Source organism: Sitodiplosis mosellana, unplaced genomic scaffold, assembly GCF_009176505.1.
Source record: "Sitodiplosis mosellana isolate CC-2019 unplaced genomic scaffold, AAFC_SMos_1.0 Smas_scaffold_5, whole genome shotgun sequence".
In the NCBI taxonomy this organism is placed as follows: domain Eukaryota; kingdom Metazoa; phylum Arthropoda; class Insecta; order Diptera; family Cecidomyiidae; genus Sitodiplosis; species Sitodiplosis mosellana.
The window spans coordinates 3,515,014-3,538,904 of NW_022595248.1; the positions used below are offsets into that span (position 1 = coordinate 3,515,014).

Sequence of the window (23,891 nt, forward strand, 5' to 3'; positions counted from 1 at the left end):
TAATTGCGGCAACGTTCCGAATTTGATCAATGGATTTTACAAATTGAAACTTATCAAAAAAAATAGCCAACAAAATCGGTAATGAAAATGATGAATTGGTTGTTATTTTATTGCTCTTTGCCTCATTAAATATGATAACTATAAATGGACTTGTTAATCGTTGTTCACATGAAAAAAAAGCCGCACAAACAATTAATTGTCATCCACAAATGCGTTCTCACCTCCATTTACGCCCTTTCACAGAAATTAATCTTCTTACCTGAGCTGAATTTCAGTTCAGAGAATAAACTTTATATGATCCATTTGGAAATTGATGAATAATTGATTCATAAAGCAATTAAGTAAAGTTCATTTTGAGTTGGAAACTTTTCCTTAGCTTATATGTTGATGTTTTCATTTACATTTACAAATTTCAAACCGCAATTCAAATGCCAGCCAAAACCTTTCATTTGCTGTGATCGCAACTACGGAGTTATTGGACGTTGTAGTGTTTTGTAACACACAAAAGAAAATGGTGTGGATTTGGCGCCACCCAGCGGATACTATGACAACTATGTCTGTCAATGACTTGGTACAGTCAAAATCAGTGCAATGTAATATTGACACGGCTTACTAAAGAAATTGTTTATGTTGTTTTTTTTTTTTACTAGAATCTAACAAAATCGAATTAAATTCTGTGTCCAATCACAAGTTTTCCTCACACAATGAACGACGATCACGATGCACGCACAATACATTGCGGTAATTTATATGCCGACAAAATCACCGAAGAATTACTTTATGAACTGTTTGTACAGGTTTGTGTGTTTCGCAATTTTATAAAACGTAGAAGACGTGTTTTTTTTGACAGAATTCACGAAAAAATGTGTCTTTGTTTTTTTTTAAAGTCAAATTTAATAATTAAATTCCTTCTGCAAATTTTCAGGCCGGTCCACTGGAGCGCGTGGCAATACCGAAAGACAACGGCAAAAATCGGCAGTATGCTTTCGTCACCTATAAACATGTATGCTCCGTGCCATACGCAATGTCCATATTCGCGGGAACAAAACTGTTTAACCGAGAGCTACGACTGAACAATCGCTGTTTGAACCGAAACAATAACAATGAAACCAATCAAACACGTGGTCAAAATGCACACGTACCGCCGCCAGTATTGCCAAATATTCCACCAACCCATCAATTTCAAATGCAAAATCCATTCGGAAACAATGCGTTACGTAGTGGTGGCGGCGATAATAATCAGCATCGTGGTTCAATGAATCAAAACAACAAAATGATGCCTTCTGCACCGATCCAACAGTTGCAATTCCCACCGAATTCACAGCTTGATTTTGCGATGCTTTTGGCACAAAGTGCACAGATGTTGTCGTATGCAAATGGTCTTGGAGCAAATAACGGTGGTGGTGATGGTGGTAATGACAACAATGGTTCACAGAAACGTCAATCGAAAATGACGCATCGTCAGGAACATCGTTCACACAATCAAAATAGCAACTATTCGCGCGATAGAGATCGACGAAAAAATCACAGTCGGTCAAAAAGCCCGAATCCAACTGATTGGATTCGGAATCAAGGGAGAGAAGATAGTAGGTCTAATCGACATGGACGTGACCGTGATCGCGACCGTGACAGAGGCCGAAACCAAAGAAATGATAACAGCCGACGCAGAAACGATAGGCGATAAACGGAATGCGGGAGATTTGGCGAATGAGATTTTATATTTCTATAGTTGCTTGACAGAGCTTGATATGTTGTATTCGATTCATCCATTACCTTACACCATATTAATAATGAATGCATTCAAAGTTATGATTGATGCAATAAAACTTGTAAATCAAATACCGATAAAAAAAAATTTCATTAAGAAGTAAAAATTAAATAAAACGAGAATTTGTCTCATTGATTGCCGAAAATTGTGTACAATATTTTTGTTTTCATGCTTTTTTCTCACCTTTTTTGAACTTCATCAACTCTTTCAATGGAGAAGAGACAAATCGATTTGATTGACATCTTGTTTCAAAGCTACAATTTGAGTTTGGATAGAAAAATATACCATTTTCTTCATTGAATTCCAACGATGTACAAACTTCTACCGTGAAAGATGTCAAAGTAGCGTTATGTTTTGTTTGGATGGTGAATTGATGAAATTCGGATGAAATGTTCAATATTCGTGTTTAGATGACGTCAGTTCTCGATCGATGTGTAAAACTGTTTGCTTCTGTTGCTGTTGTTGTTGTCGTTGGAAATAAATCATGTTGTTATTGGTTTCTATTCCAAAAGTCACAATATGAGATTGGTGACAGACCTTTTTTTTCTATCAAATGGAATTGAATTCATCAATGATTCATAATCATTCAGATGGAAATGAAATGCGTCAGCCGTGTGAAATTGTTTAGGAAAACTTTGTATTTATTGCAACTATGTCTACGTACAAAAAGGCATTCAAAATTCAATTGTCCTAAAAAACGTGTTGATTTTTTGTAGCCGAATCGTTTTAAAAGAAGGAAATAAAGATCGGTTGGAATGCTTTTGATCGACACTTGCGATTTCGATATAGTATAAAATTTATTAATTTCTTTTTGATTAGAACTGAATATTCCAATATTCTCTTTCTTTCTCTCTCTCTCTGTGTCTCTCTTCATAAATTTACTTGAATCGCGCGGTACAAATGTGGAAAACAAAAGGAATGGAAAAAAAGAAATAATCAAATTAAAAAAGAAAATGAAGAAAGAGAATTTGATAAACAATTTGTGTTTTGTGTTAAAATGAGGATTGATTAATAACTACAAAAATAATAATAACATCCAGTGTGCTCGTTTTAAATCCTTAAATTTGCTTAAACATTAAATTAATTCATTCATCTTGCAATTGATTGCTCTCTGGAATCGTATCATAATGTTTACTTCTCGAACCCCACATTTCAGTTAAATTGTTGTAATAATATTGATTTAATTTTCATTCTTAAGATTTCGACGTTGAAGTGCAATAGCCAGATCTTGTTTCATGGCAGCCTGTGCTTTCTGATCGGACAACGATTGAATGCTACGCAAACCGTTTACAATGTCTTTTGTTTTGCTGAAGTAGATTTCGTTAAGCGTATTTCGAATTTTATTCTCCATATCCTCGACCATTCGACCGATATTGGCAATGTGTGGCGATTGTTCGTTGACATTGGCGTCTTGTTCCACCTGCGGAAATTGTTGGTGTGCGCAAAGAAAGACACAAGAAGAAATTAACACAAATCATTCAAAGGTATACAAGTAATACGAATAAACCAAAAAAAATGAGTTCAAAATCGTTTTCTAAATTGCAAAAATTGAAAAAAAAAAGTTTTTTTTTCATCCAATTCATCTTCTAGAATTCAAATCAAAACCGAGTTTCGTTCATGGCATCGATTCAACTTTCATGCCAACGTGACTCACCTGTCTGGTCAAACTGCCGCCCAAATTCATGGTACCGGATCCGGTTTTGTTGGTTTGCAACCAAAGCATCGCGGTTGATGTAAGTTTATAATGGGCCATACGTCCCGAGCTCTTCTCCTGCACTTCAACCACATGAATCGAGTCCCAGCAACCTTTAATTTTTTTGCTACCATCGCCGGCCTTCTTAATCAAAATAACGCCGGCAAATCCATGGTTCAAATCCCACAAATACACCGATGAAACGCCACCCTCATAGTACATATCACGATATTGGTCGAATGCATGATTCGCTTCGATTTCCAATTTACGCAAACGTTCGGACGGCATTGATCCATCTTCAAGCGGTGGATCGTATGTGTTTGACCATGGTGATCGGTATGAATCACCATCCCGATTATAATCACACAGCAAATAATCTCGTCCACTTTCCTTATCTTTGGCCACTTTCAGCGGTTGATCCACCGACGATAGCAAATCCTCACACAATGACGGTGCCAAATCAATTAAATCAATCAAATTCTTTTCGATTTGTTGCGGTGGCAATCGGCGCATCAAGTCCAAAGCACAATCCATTTGTAATTCAGTCTATAAAAACACAGACCAATATGAGAGAAATATTTTTCATTTTTTTTTTCTAAATAAAATAAATCAATAATTTTCATTTCCAAGCAAAAATCCAACATTTTCATTGAAATTCATTAAATTTATCCATTTAAAAACTGTGCATGGGCGTGCCAACTCCAGTTTTCATAGTGACACCATAATACACAATTCACAAGAAATTCTCGCTCAGTGGCTACCATAATGTCGTCGTGCCATGTAATTGAATGTGTCAATGATTTCATCCGTGTAATAAACTTCGCTTACCATTTTTTTTTATTTTCTGTTGCTATTATTCTTTTGCTATCACACAGAGGAAATAAAAAAGAAAACAGGGCAAAATGGCTTTGGGCTAGGACAAATCAAACAGCAACAATTTTATTTTATACACAGAGTTATTACTTTGCACTCGATTTCGTTTTGAAAACACAATTTAATCACAACAAATCCCCCATATAGTTTTGGAACAGAAAAAATAATAATGAAAAACTCGAATAGCAAGAGAATGAATGTGTTGTCTTCGGTGTTTTACTTCTTTCTTAACTGTGTATATATGTGTATGTGTGAATGCATATACAGTCATGTTTGTTACGGGAAAGAGTGAGAGAGAGAGCGAGAGAGCGACAGAGAGTTGACGTATCAGAAAAGTATTGTGTGTTGAACTACGAAACAACAGTTTGACAGTTCCATTCACATACTATCTCTCTCTCCTACTCCAACCGGCATGAATATGTTCACAAACAGCATACAACTACAGCACGGTAAATGCATTCGAGAATGACAGCAGCCATCGTTTGGTTTATACTACATTTGTACTTTTAATGTGATGCTTTTAGACTTTTTCGACCAGAAGATAATTTTTTTAAAAAAGAAAATCCAGTTTTTCAAGCTTTTTTTCTAATTTCATCTATTTTAAACCAAAAAAAAATTGCTCAAAGAATGCTGAATTTGTATGTGTTGACCGAATCATCGAATGACAGAGCGAGACAAATGCATGACAAACACAAAACAAGAACAGAAAAAAAGCAACACCTCAACTACGGACTACGCGCACTCTACTGTTGTACAAGTGTATATAAATTGGTATTCTGTCAATCGCAGAGAGAGAGAGAGAGAGAGAGAGAAAAAAGAAGAAGAAGACCAGTTGAAAAAGTGAAAAAGAAAGAGTGAACAGACAACAAGACGATCATTTTTCTTATTCACTTTATTTCATTCTTTTTTATTTGCAACCAATTTTTTCTCTGTTTCCACAAAATTTATTGAATTTGTGTTGAATATTTACGGAAAAAGTGGAAAAAATTTTTCACCATGTAGTCGTTGGCGTAGTGTCACCAGCAAAAGATAAAATAGTTTGCGAAGAAGGAAAAAAAGAGAGAATTGGGTGCGGAAAAGGCTATAAATACAAATATGGATAAGTGTGTGGAAAGTGTCTCGAGATGAAGAAAAATGAAATAACTCTCGTCGTCGTCGTGAAATCAAGTGAAATTATATTGTGGAATTGAATGATCACGACGTGTTGTGTCTCAACGATACTAGCACTCAAAGATAAACAGCTCAAGAATTGATCGATTGATCAAAATCATTTGCAGCTTTTTTTTCGTTCGTGTGTTGATTTTTTGTTCCTTCAATGAAGCAGTTTTTTCATACACTTTTTTGCAAAGAGCCAAAAACTCATTAGCCCAGTACTCATTAGTGATCGATGAAGCAAACACATACAAATGTATATGTGTATCCGTAATGAATATTGGGTTTCGGAGTTGTTTAAGGTTGGATCAAGTGCCTTTTCAATGTTGGACAAAGTGACATTTCCTATTTTATAATTCGGGTTAAGTGAATCAAGCCCGTAGGAAGAAAAAAATAATTAAATCCAATTGTGACAAAAAAAGCGTTAATTTCTTGTGTCTTATTTCGAAATCGTCAAGGGGCCTTCAAATTTGTATCTTAATCTATATGTGACTCACGACATCAAAACCACGATACGCTGCGATTGGATCGTTTACAACAGAACAGAACGAAAAAAAAAAACATAAATATTGATTCGATAGTTCATGCGAAACCAAGAAGAAGAAAAAGTAAAAAAAAAAATCGCAGCAGCAATAACGGTGGCCAAATCGAGTGCCAACAAAGCAAAGCGAAAAGAAGAAGGAAACAAAACGACGGTCGCAATTCCTAGACTCTCAATGTACACACCAAGCATTTTAACTGTCTTATTTCAGTGGTTATTTCTTCTGTTCGTGTCGTCTATATGTTTTATTGTGCGCTTCGTATCAAACGTATTATTTTTTTATGTGTGATTTGTTCAGTATAGCGCATTCAGTTAAGTTACGGTGTAATCGTTTCTATTGTTGACTTGACTTTTTTCCATTCATTCTCTCGTGTGCTGATTTTTTATTTCGGATAATTCTTGTACGTATAATTTTTGTTTTTTTTTTTTGTAACGGTGTGTAATTGTCTGTGTCTGCGTTGGAGCAAGTTCGTGTGTGCAATGAATTTTTTGTGTGCATTAATTCATGTTTTACGGCTGTAGAGTAATGTGGTGCTTGTCTTACATGTGCTTCGAGTCTCCATTTAAATCGTATGGAACTTGTTGTGTGCGCGACAAAGGCAATAATAATAATATTGAAGCAAGCAAGCAAAAAAGCAACAACGTATTCAGAAAAGAGCTAGCTGAAAAGAGTGCATGTATTCATTGTGAACGACGAGTGTTTACGTTGACACCTGAGCCTGTGATGTGAACCGCAAAAATAATACACACATAAGAAGAAAAAAGAACCGAAACGAAGGGAAGGAGAGACGGCACAAACGACGAAACGTTAAACAAACAAAATTTAAGCAGCTCTATCAAATAATTACAACAACACGAAAATCAACGGTGAATCAAGAGAAATATCAAAGCACCGAATCAAACGGAAAACAACGGTGGCAGTGGTGGCAGCGGCGGCAATAGCAGAAGGAAAAATCGAAAACGGCTCCAAATGTTCAACACAATGTACACTGGTTTCGCGTTTCGGTTGAGGCGACAGCGATAACTTTTAATCGGTAAGTTACCGTTTATTCTAATTCGACCGCAAAAATAGCAACAGCAACACTAAAAACAACAGCAGTCGAGAAAAAAAAACCGTCACAAAAATAGGTTGGCGATGGCAATCTCTCGCTATCGATCATACACTTTTTTTTTTCATTCGTTCGTTCGTTCGCCACTTTTAAAATTAGCTGCTAGTGATAAATTATTTATAAATTGCATCTGATTCATAGAGAGTTGCTGTTTACGCACGCCACATGTGTGGGGTGCACCAATGCACACCGAACAACAACAAATTACCAGCGCAATTTGTTTTTTTTTTCTTTTCAATGTGAACAAAAATGTTGAGGCATGTCATAATTACAAATTCTGAAATTTCGAAACAAAGTTTCAATTTTTGTTTCGTTGCTACAATCTATTCTCCAATGGTAAATGGTATGTGTATTGGTTTTTACGGTAGCTCACACGAAGGCCTTTAAATTCGCAAAAAAAAACTAATAATAATAGAGACTTGATTGAGTTGCATATTTGACTTGATTTTCTAGCTCACATAAATTTGTATGCTCACCCAATAAGTTATTGTGTTGATGTTGATTGCGCTTCCATCGTAATTGGTGCATGTTACCGCTCAAAGCAATTGGATGACTTTTTGACGCTATGTGCAATTTTCAGCAGGTTTCTCACTCAAAAAGTTCATTCACTGTTGCAGCGAGTGAGCGAGTGAGCGAGCGAGCGAGCAAGTAAGTGAGTGAGTGAGTGATTGAATGAGTGCTAGCGCGCATAGTTAGTTTCAGTTGCAAATCCCAAGACACATTTGAAACCGTCGACTGTCCACAATTGTTTGTAACTTAAATTGTGTTTATTGATCACATAATTCAATTCGATTTTGCACTCTATATTTATACCAGATTCGATCAATCGCCTTTGTCGCCACAATATTCAAAAATAAAATTCTCGCGCTGAACAAACAGACGATTTGCAAAATCGTCATTGCAATGGGATATCGTTTCGCCCAAGTTGTAAACACACAACAACATATACAAATCGAATAAAAAGAGAGAGAGAAAATGAATGAGATTACTCAATCTTCTCGTTGTTTGTTTAATACACAGAAACTGTATTGTCGATTGATCGTCGTTGCATCTGCAATCGTCTTTTGCCGTCGTCTTCGTCGGTCGTCGGTAGTATTATGCGTCCCATTTCATTCTCCGCATTCTTACTCGCTGCTCGGAGCGCACACAAAGCACAATTGTTGTGTTTGCGTGAGGTCTTATTTGCACAGTATACAATCAGCGCAGCGTTTGCTTAGACGCTTATTATTTACCCAGCAGAATGAACGAAACAAGTGTAATATTTTTGTGAAAAGTGACGAGAATTTGTTCTAGCCAAAGTAAGAACACACCGCCATTTAAAACATTTAACACTTTCCATTCACTTATAAATCAAGCATTTTTTTCTACTTCAGCTCTCTTAATTGAATTTTCTACACTATAAGCTAAGCTAATTAAATTCTTCTACCATGCAATTAATCAGTTTGGTTTAATTTCTTTTTGTTTTCAGATAAAAAGCATCGATGGATACTAATTGATCACGCACAACGTAATTGTAATAAATTTGTGATCGTAATTTTTCGGATGGGAATCGTTTTATTGCACAAACAAAAGATAAGAAAAGTGAAAAACAACAACAACGAACAGCGCACACAGAGTGGGAGTGAGAGGGCGAAAGAAGAGAAGAGATTATGGCGTCAGGTGAATTATCGTTAACGAGTAACAGCAGCCAAGAAGGCAGTCACGAGTTTAATTGCTATCCGAATGATCGGCCACGCAAAACATCGGCCGATAGTACGAAAACCTTTGAAACCATCAAAAAGCAATACGATGAAGCGCTCATGGAGCTCAATTCGTTGCGAATGCGTGAAAGTAATGGTGAAATGCAAATGAGCCATCTCACCAAGCAATTGGAATTTTACAAAGAAAAGTACATGGATGCAATCAATCAAGTTGGCCAAACGGCCATCGAAGGAACATCATTGCGCACCAAATATGCGGACATATCCAATGAAAATCGACGACTACAGCAGCGCATTCATCATTTGGAAAAACAGGTTACACAACAAGAAAATGGTACACATCAAACCGTTTGCACATTTCACGAGCAATACAATGATTTGAAGAAGAAATACGAAACGAATCGCATTGAAATGGACAAGCAGCTGAAGGAAAATGAAATGTGTAAGAAAAAGTGCGGTGATTTATCGCGAGATCGTAATGCATTCGCACTAGAGAAGAACGACTTGAAGCAACAGTTGACAAAAGCGATCACACAACTGGAGTCGGCACTGCACGAGAAGAACATGTTACGAGAATCACGGGATAAGGTGATGCAACAAAATGAATTTCAAATTAAAGAGATGCAACGGTTGATGAACGAACGGGCGGATGAGCTGAGACGCGTGACCGCACAACGGAATGCAGTTAAATTGGAGTTGCAAACCATTTTGGGTGAAAAAGATGTGGTCCTGGAAGAGAATCAAAAAATGAGCGATGAATTGACTGTAGCAAAGGAACAGTTAGAAAAACAGTATAAAAATGATCAATCGATTTTATATGAAAATGAATCGCTCAAGCGGCTACGAGACGATTTGCTGGCCGAACGGAATTGTTTACGCGAACGCCTCGAGGAAAAGACACACGACGGCAACTGGAATAATGATCCAGATGCAAAGGAGAAATATCAACTCGATTTGAGTGCAGCCAATAAAGAAATTGAAAAATTGCGCAACAGCCTGGAACGCGTCAAAAGTGAATTGAGCAAAGCGCTCGAAGAAACAGAGGTGGCGAAATCAAGACGGTAAATATCGATTTTAATGGAACGAATTGTGATTTGTTTTTTTTTTACCTCATGTGTAGTTCACATGTACTCAGAATTGGTCGTTTTTTTACTTTTTCATTTTGTTCATTGATTTTAATCAGTTTTGATTCATTTTCATCTTCACTTTCAACTTTTCAAATTTTTGAAGCTGAAGGACCAGACTCGAAAAATTCCATAATTTTCGACATTTTTTCAACCAATTCCAACACACATCACGATCATTTCATACTGCTATCAATCAAAAAACTTAATCAATTGATTCCCTACCATTTTTGTTTTTCACAGAGATTGGGCGATAACCGAGCGTGAAAAGATCGTCTTGGAGCGTGACAATGTGAAAATCCTCAATGATGAATTGCAAAAAGAGCGTGATAATGCCGTTTCGGATTTGTTGCAAGCGATTCGGGACAGTGAAGAAATCAAGAAGCAAAAAGATGAGGCGTTCCAAGAGATTGAGCATTTGCGCAAGCAGCTTGAATCGCAGGTCAATTGTACACGACGCAGTATTCGTTGGAGCTATACACCATTCGAGATGGAAGCATTGCCGAAAAATGACACCGAAGTCGTTGAGATCGATATGAGTAGGGTGGGTCCAAATGATGATATCGGCATAGTACTTGAGGGTGGACGAGAGGATTCACAAAATCGTATTGATGGTAACATAACGGTGGTTAGTGTATCGAAAGATTCGCCAGCCTACGGGAAACTTCGACCAAATGACAGTATAATGCTAGTAAATAACATCGATTGCTCCTCATTTTCGAAGCGAATGGTCATCGAGACCATTCGTAACGGCGGTGAACAGTGTGATATTGTCGTGAAACGACAACGTGTGACCAGAGCGCATATGTATGCCGTGCAATTAAATCTGTTGAATACAAACCGTGATCATGGTTTAACATTGGAATCGGGCATTTTCATATCGAAAATAGCGCCAAGTTCGTTAGCATCGGCTGAACCAGATTTAACGGTAGGTGATCGCATTTTGACCATAAACAATCAATCGATGACCATAAACAATCAATCGATGGAGGGCATATTGAGCGGTAAAGATGCAATGGCCTATTTGAATGATGAACGCCCTGATTCGCTACATATAATTGCTCTGAAACAGGTGACTCACTCTTCGGACACAGACACCTTCAATCGCAATAAACCGATTCAAATGGAAAGCGCATGCACACAAACCGACGAACGGTTCAGTTTCGAAGGTGAGTCCACGCGAACCAATTCATCCGGCAATTCAAAGTCCACATCGAAAATATCGGAAATGTTTAACAAATTCCGTGGAAAAATCCACATGCACGGTCACAGTAATCAAAAGGGAAGCACTGCCTCGGAAAGTGATAGTTTGTGTCAAGAGAATGATGCAATTGCAGCACTTGATTCGGTGTTGAACAACGAAAACACAACCACTACTGGCAAGATCAAAGAGAATATTTTCAAGCGATCAAAGAAAGCAAAGAAGGAAACAACGAAAGAAGTGAACAAGAATTTGGGCACATGGCCAAGAGCGAATATTTTGAATACGGCCACCGGGCAAGAGAATCATACAGGAACAATTGTGCAACATCGCAAGAAAGAACGACCGGCTTTGTCGCTGTTCACTGGGCCAATTACATTGGGCAAAGATGAAAAGCCGCTCGGAATGAAAAAGGATAATTACTTCAATGCTCACATGCACGACACAGCACAGATGACTGTGAACAAACCGGGATTAGCGTTGGTATCCGGCTCAAATCGCAATTCAAATCCAATTCCATTTCATTATCCACCTTCGGGCTTGAATCGACACTCCGTGTATTCAACCATGGAAACTGAACCAGTGATGCAATCGAAAAATCTGCCCGACATGAATCGCAAGTATCATTACCACCATCATCATCATAACAACAATCGGCTGAGCTTGAATATCACACCGTCATCGGATAATAACGGACTCATCGGTTATAACACCGTTATCAATCGCAAGAACAACACCAATACTCTTGACACAAAAGTATCCAATCATCCAATGTCAATGGATTATGTGGCATTGAAAAATTCAACCGATTCGTTGCTCAATTCAAAAAGTCCAATGTCATCGCTGGATTTTAAGCCAAATCTAACACATCAACAACCGCAGGATCTCATTTCATTGAAAAGCCAAAATTCCATTGACTCGTTTTTATCACCAAAAAGCCCACCATCGTTAGATTCGGCCAAACCAATGTATCCGTTAGAAAATCAAGACTTTTATAACAAACGATCGTCGAAAAATGTTTCGAAATTTCCAAGTGACAGCGACAGCTTGGGCATGGAATCGATTTCATCGCCAAACAACAGTTACACCAGCACATTACCATCATATGCAACGAACAACCGGGCAATGCTTTCGTCAACGTCAAACGGACGCATTCAACGAATGTTTTCGCCGTTTGCAAATCACGTTCATCCACATCATATGAGACAGACCAGCCCACTCACGATCCCAATGACGCAATCACTTGATATTGCAGGTAAATGGAATTAAATTCTCGTTTTATGGTCAAATCGCATGAAATTTATTTTTTTCTGCATTTTAAAATGGTTATAAGAGTTTTATGAACTTATGAGCTTTCCAAAAGACACTTAAACCATTTTATTTCAAACTCAAAATACAATCTAAACACTTTTTTGCTCTTCAGGAAACAACAACTCGTCCGACAAACTTGAATACGAATTCGTTCAACCAGTTCATCATTCACATGGTGTCTCTATGGATATTGATCAGTATCAACGAAATAAAGTGCACCCGATTCGTGATCGTGATATTATTTACGGCAGTTATGGTCATGCCTATGAAGGTGGAACGTTCCCGCGTAAGAAGGAGAACCAACGGGTTCGGATCCCATCGAATCCGAGTGTTGCAAGCAAAAGTAGTGATATGAAAGACAGCACTGGTTCAATTGAACACAGCGAACATGGCTCACCCATGCCACCGCCGTTCAAAGTTGAGGTTCTCAGTCATGGAGCCAACCACAAAATGTCGGATCATAATCCAGCTCCTGGCTACTTGCGCCGAATCACCATCGATAAACTCGCCGGACCACTTGGTATTACGATTCAGTGCAACGAAGGCGGCGGTATTTTTGTTTCGACCGTCACAACGAACAGTATTGCAAGTCGGGCTGGACTGCGTTGCGGTGATCAATTGCTTGAAGTTTGTGGAATTAACATGCGAGACACTAATCACAAAATCGCAGCAAAGATCTTGAGACAGTGTGGTAACACAATGACAATGCTCGCTCAGTATTGTCCAGATAGTAAGTGTGGCTCTCGATTTCTTACACATTTTTATTCGTAGAAAAAAGAGTGTCAAAGAAATCAAAAATATGAAGAAAAAAAAATTAAAAAGCAAATGAACCAGATTCCAAACATAATTTTTCCTCCACCACAGAATTTCACGGAAACATTGTGCAACACATAACCGAAGAAGATAGCGTGAGTCGTTCTGGTTCACCAACACCTCGAAACTCACCGCGAGGCATTACTCGATCGATCGCTTTGTCATCTCGTCCAGTTAGCATGCAGCCAAAATCTGTTCCACAGGCAATTCCCAAACGGTCGCTAATGTCCTCGAATATGAAGCAAAAGTTTTCGGATAGCCTAGAAAATCAATCAGATTTCAGTCAAACTGGATCGCCCGATATTTACGATGAAGAAGAACCACGCGTTTTGACGTTGAACACAAAGAAAAGTACGAATTTGGGCATAAGTTTGATGGGTGGAAATGCTGTCGGAATTTATGTGCATGATGTGCAGAAGAATTCCATTGCTGATTTGGCATTGATGAAAAAGGGTGATCAAATTCTTGAATACAATGGAGTTGATTTGAGAAGAGTCACCGCTGAATATGCGGCGATGGAAATTTCGAAACCATGTGACAAAGTCACTGTGCTCGTTCAACACAATATGACAAGTAAGTAGAGCCAAAATGCAAATACACCAACAAATAAGTAAAAGAAAAATCTAATTTTTGTCATTTTCCATTTTCAGAGTTTAATCAAATCAAAGATGAAGCCGGAGATTCACTGTATTTCCGCGCTGGTTTCGATCGCACTGGGGAACTGAACGATGGAGAGCTGCGTTTCGTTAAAGATGACATTCTTTATGTGGATACGACCATTTTTCGTGGCAAATTTGGACAGTGGCGAGCCTGGAAATTGGATGAATATGGGCATCGTTTGAGATGCGGAATCATTCCAAGCCAACTCAAGTTAGTTTTATTTTTTTTAATTTTCCAAATGTCTTTGGGCGAGATCTTGAGTGGATGAACATTTTCAGTTCTTTAAACAACCAACAGTTCTGAATTCCACATTTAATCCATATTTCAAAACTTCTACTGAAGACAAAATAATGCAACGTCAATTTAAGATGTAAATAATAAAATTTAAATCCAATTTTTTTTTATGTGCAGAATTGAAGAAGAGTTGCGTCTACTGACCGACACGGCCGATGGTGAAGGAACCACAAAACGGAAATCAGCACGAAGATCATTTTTCCGTCGCAAAAAACATCAACGCAGCTCGTCACGTGATTCAAAAGATTTATCCAGTTTTAGTAGCACACAACTCAGTTGGTTCACCGATTCGGGCATCGTTGGCGAAGATGGCATGCTGTCGAGCTATCAACGAGTTGAGCGATGCGATTGTAAGTTTTAGGAAAATTGTTGTTTATTTGAATTTTTTCAACAAAAATTTAATTTCTTTCAATGATCTTTTGATTGTTTTCAATTATTTCCATTATTTTAATCGATTTTCAACGATTTACATTCATTTTCATTATACTTCACTGATTTTCGTTCATTTTATCATTATTTTCACTCATCCTCGTCTAATACCATTGATTTTACATGTAAAATAACAACAAGAAACGACAAAAGTGACCTCTCGTAACGGCACAGTTGAAACTAACAAAACAAACACAATTGAACATGTCATTTTCATGTTCAGTGTTGGTTCTGTTGTTTGCCGTATAGCCGGAGAGAGATGTCTACAGCTTCGTGGCGTTGAATGACATTCAACACCCATGTTTTCACTTTTATTCCGTTAAAGTAGCTCAATCGAAAAATTATAATAAATTCGTTTCTATTTCAGACATGTGTCGCCCCGTATTAATCCTTGGCCCATTGGCCGATTGTGTTGCTGAAAAGTTAACAATTGATTTTCCACAAGCGTTCGATCGTCTTTTGCCCACAACAATGAATTGTACGCAAGAGAATATGGAAGAAGGACTGCAAAATAATATTTTAGTTGATTATAGACGCCGCGGAAGTATTTATGAGTGCACACCGGTGCAAGCGATCCGAGATCTATGTGAAAAGGTGAGCAAAAGAAGTCTTAATTCATTGAAAAATATTTTGCTCACAATTTTATTTTTACTATTTCCTATTTTTCGGATCAGAAAAAAAAGCATTGACATTGAGTTTTATCATTTTAATATGAAAATTTCGTTTGAATGACCTTGATGGTCATTCGAAGATCAACAAAACCACAATTCATGCCAAAAGTGACGCAATTTCTCAACAAAAGTGATTAATAAACTGTCTAATCATTTCAGAATCGTCATTGTCTGCTCGATGTCAGTATATCGGCTGTGGAGCGTCTCAAGCGTATTCAAATCTACCCAATAGTATTGTTGTTGCGCTTCAAGTCTGCGCGTCAGATAAAAGAGATCAAAGACAAAATGTCAGAAAAAGCAGCAAAAGAAATGTATGAGCATGCGCTCAAGCTGGAATCTGATTATCGGCAATATATCTCAGGTGAGTTGACAAATGTTTTGAGTCGCGAGTTGCGAATCTTATTTTGTTTTTTTTTATCATTAATTGCCTCATGAAATCGTATGGCTAAAAATAAAAAGAAAATGTTCATAATTTCAGCTGTCATCCCAGCGGGTGTCAACATAACGCACATGAGTACACAAATCAAAGCTGCTGTTGACGAAGAGCAAAATAAAGCACTATGGGTTCCCATCACAAATCCATAGACACACACACATACACTGTGCTGCCAAAAAAAGGAAAAGTGTGCACTAAAAAGTGTCTTTGAAAGATAGACATTTCAATATACGTCGACTAAAACCCTTCCTGATCGACATTTTTCAAACGGATCGCAACAATTTTTATCAACATTTTCTACGATATTTGATATGTCTTTTTAACGTATTGTATTTTCAGAAAATTTTGATATGGAACTTAAGAGAAACATTTTTTATATGAGATTGATATACAGGAAGCAGGACTCGTCTTCCTCAATCGGATCTAACCAAACACGACTAAAATTTTAAACGAAACAGAAAAAGAAGTAGAAGTAAACGAGCAATCGCTTTTTTTATCAAGTATTTTATTGAATAAATTGGTGCTTCAAATTCGAATTTTATAAGAATTAGCTTCTAATTGTTACTGGTTATTGGATTTATTATTTTTTTTAGTTGAATTTAACCTAGAATTTATTTTTTATTTGCAATAACCTTCTTGTAGTAGACAATAGAAAAAAAAATTATTTTAGAACTCTTTTAGTGAAGACACAAGAAAATTATATTTTAGCAAATTATTAGAAATAACAACACGAAAAAAAATTGATAATGCAATAAAGTATTAAAAAAAACAGACAAAAATTAACATTTCTTTGTCGATCGAAATGAAAAAACAATTTTTTCTTTCGGTAAATTTTCGATTATTCATGAAATGGTTTCAATTAACTTTTTTGATGATGAAAAAGAAGAAAAATCAGAAAATTTGTATGTTTTATAAAAACTTATAGACTATTTACATGTATGAGAGAACGAATACAACTAGTGCATGCTAAACCCTAAGGTTCTTATCATCATTTAATTCAAACGGATCGTTTTACTCTTCATTTTTTTTTTCATTTCAATCAATGCTTTTATTATTATATCATAAAAGAATATTTTGTATGTTTTTTTTCTTTCGTTTTTTTTTATTGTAATAAATTGTTTTACACGAAAAAAAAGGAAATAAAATTGTTTGATTTTGAAATCTAAGTTACGACAAAAAAAGAAAGAAAGATACACGCGCGACTCTCACTTAAACTATTATTTTTTTCACTAGCCTTTTTCGGGATAAATATTTCACTGTGCAACAAATAAATATGAGCGATGAATGAGTTTCTAAAATGGATTTAAATATTATTATTGATTTTAATTGTAGATTGTTCACTTATTTACAAATTGTTTCCTAATTTTTAAAATTCCATGTTCTCGTTGAACATTTCGGAGAAGTCGTCGCTGAAATGGCTCTTTTTATGGAACCAGTCACTGTTGGAATGGTTGTACTCATTTTCTTCGTCATCCAGCACTTCCACATCCATTCTCTCTTCTGCATTTGCTTCGTCGTCGCCATTTTTGTAGTATTTCCCCATTGATCGCGGACTGCGCGATGTCACTCGGTATTCAAATGGAATGTTGTAGCATTTGCAAATGCAACAGGATGGAAAACGAAACCAATCGGAGAAGATACCACGACATTCATTGTGCGGATCATAGGCTAAGAGACGATGAAGACGGTATTGTTGCTCACTGAAATGAAGAGAAGAAACATTTTAATGATTTTCATTATTTTTTTTAAACAAAACCTTCTGATATTCAACAAAAAAAATCAAAAACAATCTTTCAAATTTAAGAAAAAAACGTGGACAAAGTTCCAACGGAATATTCAGAAAGAAACGAAATTAAAAAAAAAATCATTGAAAAAATAATGACAAAAATTGAAAATAAAATGAAAAAAAAAGAAAATTCGATTTAAATGTAATATTTAAACTAACCAGCGACATCCATCGCGGCAATACATCTGCTTATGTTCCTGTGTGCATTTCTCCCAATGCACGTACTGTTCAAACGGATACAGATTGAGTAGAGCCAATACTTCGCCTCGAGTGTTATTGGCCCAAAATGGAGCTACCACTTCTTCTTTCACTGGACAAGCATTTCTATGGGAGAATTCCAAAAATATATTTCACATTTTCTTCGAATTTTTTTTCAGTGTTTTTGTTGAATATTTAAATCGTTAATCCTAACGTGAATTCAGAAAAAATGCAATTTTTTTAATTGTTCCAAAATGATCAATAAATTTTCTTCAGTTTAATGACGATAAATCTTTGATTAAGTCAAATTATAATTTTTTTCAATCATTTGTGTCAAAATTATTGAAAGAAAATTTTTCTTTGTCACAATGTATTTTCATGCCGACATCAATTTCTACTTACACTCCTTTCGAGTTGATCAAAACTGGTTCTTCTTTCTGAGCCACATCTTGATACAGCTGACCGATGATATTTTCATCGGGTTTTGTATCTTTGTCTGGCTTCGTATTTCCATCGATATCAACAATGCTTTCTGTATTGATCGACTCAGCTGATGTTGAATCTTCATCGATGGCAACGCTTGCTGGATCTAATTCGCTTGAGTCAACTTCAAAATGTATTAAATTTTCATCGACTTGACTGGCTGGTGTTGTGTTATTCTGTTTCAAAAACAAGCTTTCCGTTCGATTTTCGGCCGTAACATTTTCGATTGTTGTATTCAACGGTGCTGCGGTTGTAGTTCGTTCTTCTTTCGTATATCCATAAATTCTCAATGTGGTTGAAATTGTGGCTGCAACTTCTGATTTATTGGCTTTGTCCGATAAATTAGGTGCACCAACAATTTCGATATTATCATTTGGTTCGTTTCTAAGTTCGGTGGCCATATCCTCGGCATCGCTAACATTTGAAAATACCCTTTTATTTGCAATGTTTGCGTTTTCGTTACCAAATTGATCGAAAATCTCTTCAATTGCTGCTTCGATAACTTCTTCGTATGGATCGTCATCGCTTTTTTCTTTTGAACTCTCCGGTTTCCGTGTTAATTTCGCGCTGGACACTTTGCGTTCGGTTGGTTTTGACCTTTTGGTTGGTGTTGATTCGGTTATTGATGCAAGTGTTGAGCTTGGCGCTGAAGTTTCGACAGTTGATGATGGAACTGAGCTCGGTATTTGTGTCGTTCGACTACGTGAACGTTGTGTTGATCGACTCGTAGTGCTACGAGCAGTTGACGCACGTCGATAGTGCGATTCCGATAATAAGTCACTGTTTTTCGATTTTGATGATTCCTGATACAAATACTTGTTGCGTTTCCATCCAGCGCGTGAATATCGAACGGCCGTCTCTTCCACATCTTCCAGTGTGATGTCATTATTGTTGATTTCATTTCGTAGCACGGATATATGACGCACATCGCCGTACATTCGTTTCATCATTCCTTGATTCTCGTTCACAAAGCGTCGCACCGCGTGCCATGGATACATTGTGCCTGGCAGATTACAATATGCTTGCGATGACAAATCACATGGGATCGATTTGAGCAGCTGAGCACGACCGCGACGAGCCGTTTTCTCATTGTTGCATGCCGTACCTGCATCAAATCCAAAGCCAACAATGGCTGGCACAACAAGTGCAAAAATCACAACTAAAGTCAACATTGAATTTTTCGTCTGAAAAGAAGATAAGATAGAGTTATTTGGTTTCAAAAAAGATGTTTCAACATTTTTATGGTTATTTTTACAAAAAATTGGAGAAAAATATTGTTCGAAGATCAAAAATCCAAATCGAGACACAATGATTTCCATAGACATTAATTACTATGACAAAATGGTGATCGTGGCATAAAATCGCTGCAAATTGGTCAAATTTGCCGAAAAATAAGGCGATAAAAATGTCGAAAACGCCTAAAAATAGATATAAAGATCAGGTAAATGACTAATGCTTGAAACAAAAGATCGATTTATGGACGAAAAAACCGTTTTACATACATAAAATTGGCATGCGATTTTAATGTGACGGGCGAATGATGACAAGAGAGAGAGAGAGAGAGAGAGAGAGAGAGAGAGAGAGAGAAAGAAAGAGACAGCGAAAAATGTGGAAATAGAAGAGTTTGATTTGCGATTGATATCGCTCTCTCGAAATGCATGGATGCATTTCCATTGTAAGGAACGGTCGTCATTTTTTGCATTGATAAATTATGCATTTGTTGACTAAAGGCAAAATAGATTAGAAAGTGGCTTGAGTTTTGTACGTTTTTTTTCCGACTTCTTCATTTTCTTCATTTTACTTGATCTTGCAATGTGTTGTTGATTTTTGTGTGTTATGTTTTTTTTTCGTCGTGCCTTTGCTTGCGACAGCCTTTCAACGGAACACATATAAATATGCGCAAACAGCGGCGCAGTGAGAGAAAGAAATACCAATAACATTGGTCAACAATTATTTCATATTCTTTTCACATTTCTTTCATCATCCGATATACACCACGGTAAGAGCATTTCTTTTGTGAGCATTTCTTCTTCTTCTTCTTCTTCTTTCGGGCTCTTTCTTTCTCTCTTATGGTTTGTGTTCGAACGAAGTCAAAGTCGTTTAATACGTGTATGTTGCATTCTCTTGTCTCGTCGTCGAGCTGGCTTAGTTACCCATCGACCGACTGATCGCAACACTCACTCACACACACACACCAAATAGCAATCCGATTAAATATTCATAAAAATTTCACTCTTGATACATACTGAGGTGACTTTTTCCCGTTGATTTTTTTTTCTTCTTCTTTCTTTCTTTTCCACATTACTCTTCCTCTCTATGTTCGTTCTGTGGAAGTTTGCACCGTGAACAACCCAGCACATGATGACAGCATCAACAACCAATGCAAACATACATTTTGCCCACACGGTGAAATGTAAATACAACAAAAATGAGCAGCAGCAGCAGAGATTCAGTTATGATTATTGTTATTGTTGTTGATGGAATGCTACATCTTCACTTGCACCATCGATAACATTTTTTTTCAGCCAAAGCTGAATTAAATACCGTGAAAAAAGTCAGTTTTGGCTACACATTGAAATTCCGCTTCGCCGTCCATGGCGATCTTTCACTTTGTGCGTTGTGTGTGTGTGTGTGCACGAATGTGCGTTAGTGTAAACATCATTGATTATGCTTAACAGCATTCGAAGTACTTTATGCATGTGAGCTGCTTTTTTTTGTTCGAATCGAGCGCGATGGGCAATGGAAAACACAACACCGATAATAAAATCAAGTTTCAAAAGAAATTGAGACAAAAACTTTTACTTTTCGTTGGGTGTTGCGCGCATACGCTCACCCGCCTTCGTTGAGACACGCGAAGAAAGTATTATTTTATCATTATATTGATTTCAAAACATCTAACACACTAGGCAGTCCAATTGATTGCGTGTGCGCACGCATCATTCACAACTAACACGGACGATTTTTGTTTTCGGTTATAGATCCGGAGCCGTTTAAAGCTGCGCCAGAAGCTGGTCTCAAGGTCGTAAAAAGTGAATCGTATTCAAATGATTTACGTCGTCTCGATGGACCATTCATTTATAATAATCATTCGATCTTTAGATTATGCAGTTTTTATTGGAAACTGTTCACATTTTGACCAATCGACGAGTGTGAGAGTTGGAACTTTCAATTGTTCAAATGTTTATTTTAGTCGGGTTTTTTCCATTAGTTGGATAAACAGTTATGGTGCAATCAGATTCGGCTTAAAGTCGACACTTCAAATGTTTTTACACTTCCGTCATATAACGCAACCATTTCTCGGTATTTCAAATGAATTCATGGCATGACAAATTGTTATCACGATATTTTCTCGTTTCGATGAATATTTAGTCGCCGTCGTTTCCATTTTTGCTTTACTTTCAGTCGATGTTTTCAATCAATTCAACTCTTTCCTGAGAAGAAATGAAAGAAAATGATCGGGCAATTTGCCAAAAAGAGGTTGGATTTGCTGTTGAAAATCGATAAAGATCGGAAACGAAAAACCTTAAACGGTTTGTAGTTCAATTGCTATCAAAATTTAGTGCACCACTGAAGCACTGTGCTTCTCTTTGCTCTTTTTCATCATTGTTCATTTTCCAATTAACATGTTAAGACTCTGAGTATATTCATACAGTCAAACAGTTCTGCAAATGAACTTTTTTGCTGAAATTCAATTAAACATTCAACGTTTTATTCTGAAACAGGCGTGTTTTTTTTTCTTCTTTTGGAATGGCTTTTATTCCGTGGTGTTGATCGTTATCTCTATACATTATGGCGGTTTTCTCGTTGCATTCACAGACAAAATTCTGCTTAAACAGATTTAAATTGGGTCAGAAGAGTTTAATTATTCACTTAGTAATCGAGAAATGGGCTTGTAATTGCATGGGAATAATTTTCTTTTGTGCAAGAAAAAACAAACCACCATTGAATACTAAATGAATGTGGTAGCGAGATTCATAAGCTGAAATTGTAAGAAAATGTCTAAAAAGGTTAATAATGTTTAATTGAGAGCTAGACGAGTGCAAGCGAAGGAAAGTTATTACATGTCTGCTGCTATATTTTTTTTCCGCATTGTATTTTTTAACATTATATTCGCGATTTATCATATCAATACAAGAGCGTCGACGTTGATAGAGAAGAGAACAGAGTCGGCAGAAAGAAAAGCACACCATATTCGTTTTAATTAATATGGTGCTAAACAGAAACGTAGTAATTAATGGGAGTGACTCCATTTGTTAATTTACGGATTTGTAAACATTTGGCACAAGCGAACTCTCTTCATTCAGCAGAGAGAAGACGGCAATGAATTGGTTTAGCGTAAATTTGTATTGTGGTGTTTGGCCGAAAAAAGAACACACACATACAAAACTCACAAGCGAAAAAAGTGCCGAAATCGAAAAGTAATTTTTGAATTGGTTCTTTAAATCTAGAGCATGTTGGTATTCAGTGTGTGTGCATCTGTTTGTTTGCAACAGGTGGAGTTCGGTATAGGTCCAGCTATACCTTACCGACCAATAACTTTGCCAATTCATTGGGCTATTGTTTCGAAGTGGGCTTGCCGCTTTTTAACGAAGACGAAACAACGAAGTATTTGAAATGTGCACACAATTGACAGAGTGCCTACTTTTACCTGTTTCCTCTCCATTTTCGATGGCTATCGATGTCAAACGATGACAATGAAACAAAAATGTTATGCTGTCTTTTTGATGGACAATACCGAAAATGAATGGCAATGCGCGACAAAAATAAATTATCCGAAAATGAGGCGAATTTGGACTAAATGCTGTGTTTAGCTTAAAACTGTGTGTTAATTAACGATTCGTTAAATGTCAACACTGTTGCCGTCGTCGCTGCTGGATTTGTAACGAAGAAGAAAGTGTTCATTTATAAAACATGTGCTAACGTGTCGTGCTCATGTGACAAGTAAAAGTTTTCGATTTTTTTTTCGAAATCGATATCATTTTTGGCACGAAACCGTTTGGTTTTCTTTTTTCTTCGCTGGTTCTGATTGAACTTACCTCCATTCGTGTTCTTAAGTAATCCATTGGAAAATTAAATAGTCACAGCGCATCTCCGAATTCAACGATCAATTTGAAGAAACCAGTTTTTTTCTTCTCTTCGTCGATTGATTATAATTGCGTTTTTCCGTCTATTGATTACGATTTGAATAACTTTATTATTGTTCAATTCACACTGATTTTGCACGCTACTTTTTTCTCCCAAAAAAAATTCTTCTAATCGGTTGTCATGCAATCATTGTGTTCGCAAATTATGTGTTCCGTTGTATGATTCGACGCAATGTTTTCTGTTCCTGCGTGCTTAATTCGTTCACATTTAATCAATTTTCCACTATTTCACGCACAAATCAATTCAACCGAATGAATAAAGACAAAAAAAAATCGGCCAATAATGATCGGTTGCGGAGCAACGACTCGATCGGGCAAGTTCACTGATTCACTGATTTGCTTTACTTGAGCATTTTTCCACCGTATAATCAATTTTCTTTCTTTCACAGCACCGACCGTTGTTGTTTTGTAGATTTGAACAAACAAAAAAAGGGTTTTTGCTTTCCGTGCGATCGATCGATCGGTTGCGCTCTTTTCTCTTCGATGATTGACAAACGAATGGTTT

At 36.8% G+C, this 23,891-nt stretch overlaps 4 protein-coding genes across 7 annotated transcripts; 2 read left to right on the top strand and 2 right to left on the bottom strand.

Annotated features, from left to right (window-relative positions):
* Window positions 1-577: 577 nt before the first annotated feature.
* Window positions 578-1,913, top strand: LOC129567046 (RNA-binding protein 7). Its single transcript, XM_055443569.1, has 2 exons — window positions 578-797; window positions 926-1,913. The coding sequence occupies exons 1-2, from the start codon at window positions 705-707 to the stop codon at window positions 1,682-1,684; spliced, it is 852 nt and encodes a 283-aa protein (XP_055299544.1). The 5' UTR covers window positions 578-704; the 3' UTR covers window positions 1,685-1,913.
* Window positions 1,914-2,388: 475 nt separating this feature from the next.
* LOC129567050 (F-actin-capping protein subunit beta) lies at window positions 2,389-4,734 on the bottom strand. Its single transcript, XM_055443575.1, has 3 exons — window positions 4,290-4,734; window positions 3,423-4,007; window positions 2,389-3,188 (listed from the first exon to the last, which is right to left on the bottom strand). Exons 1-3 carry the CDS (start codon window positions 4,290-4,292, stop codon window positions 2,949-2,951), a joined length of 828 nt encoding a protein of 275 aa, XP_055299550.1. The 5' UTR covers window positions 4,293-4,734; the 3' UTR covers window positions 2,389-2,948.
* A 395-nt stretch (window positions 4,735-5,129) lies between these two features.
* On the top strand, window positions 5,130-16,920 carry LOC129567047 (disks large homolog 5). 4 transcript variants are annotated; one of them, XM_055443571.1, is made up of 11 exons: window positions 5,130-5,437; window positions 5,945-7,061; window positions 8,605-9,897; window positions 10,204-12,416; window positions 12,585-13,202; window positions 13,337-13,858; window positions 13,936-14,155; window positions 14,357-14,589; window positions 15,036-15,262; window positions 15,499-15,700; window positions 15,818-16,920. In XM_055443571.1, the coding sequence occupies exons 3-11, from the start codon at window positions 8,786-8,788 to the stop codon at window positions 15,922-15,924; spliced, it is 5,454 nt and encodes a 1,817-aa protein (XP_055299546.1). In that variant the 5' UTR covers window positions 5,130-5,437; window positions 5,945-7,061; window positions 8,605-8,785; the 3' UTR covers window positions 15,925-16,920. The 4 variants fall into 4 exon arrangements, with proteins under 4 accessions (XP_055299546.1, XP_055299545.1, XP_055299547.1 ...); XM_055443570.1 differs by having other exon boundaries at window positions 5,132-5,625; XM_055443572.1 differs by having other exon boundaries at window positions 5,164-5,403.
* Window positions 16,921-17,048: 128 nt separating this feature from the next.
* Window positions 17,049-23,891, bottom strand: LOC129567048 (protein spaetzle 4). The gene is made up of 4 exons (XM_055443574.1): window positions 23,279-23,891; window positions 18,162-19,426; window positions 17,721-17,885; window positions 17,049-17,475 (listed from the first exon to the last, which is right to left on the bottom strand). The coding sequence occupies exons 1-4, from the start codon at window positions 23,303-23,305 to the stop codon at window positions 17,142-17,144; spliced, it is 1,791 nt and encodes a 596-aa protein (XP_055299549.1). The 5' UTR covers window positions 23,306-23,891; the 3' UTR covers window positions 17,049-17,141.

Coding starts and splice junctions, on each gene's coding strand:
- LOC129567046 (XM_055443569.1), top strand. CDS start 705: ATGAACGACGATCACGATGCACGCACAATACATTGCGGTAATTTATAT. Junction 798..925: donor TTTATGAACTGTTTGTACAG/GTTTGTGTGTTT, acceptor GCAAATTTTCAG/GCCGGTCCACTGGAGCGCGT.
- LOC129567050 (XM_055443575.1), bottom strand. Junction 3,189..3,422: donor GCGGCAGTTTGACCAGACAG/GTGAGTCACGTT, acceptor CAATTTCCGCAG/GTGGAACAAGACGCCAATGT.
- LOC129567047 (XM_055443571.1), top strand. CDS start 8,786: ATGGCGTCAGGTGAATTATCGTTAACGAGTAACAGCAGCCAAGAAGGC. Junction 13,203..13,336: donor CGCTCAGTATTGTCCAGATA/GTAAGTGTGGCT, acceptor CCTCCACCACAG/AATTTCACGGAAACATTGTG. Junction 15,701..15,817: donor TTATCGGCAATATATCTCAG/GTGAGTTGACAA, acceptor TCATAATTTCAG/CTGTCATCCCAGCGGGTGTC.
- LOC129567048 (XM_055443574.1), bottom strand. CDS start 23,305: ATGGATTACTTAAGAACACGAATGGAG. Junction 17,886..18,161: donor TTGATCAACTCGAAAGGAGT/GTAAGTAGAAAT, acceptor ATTCTCCCATAG/AAATGCTTGTCCAGTGAAAG. Junction 17,476..17,720: donor TGCCGCGATGGATGTCGCTG/GTTAGTTTAAAT, acceptor TCTTCATTTCAG/TGAGCAACAATACCGTCTTC.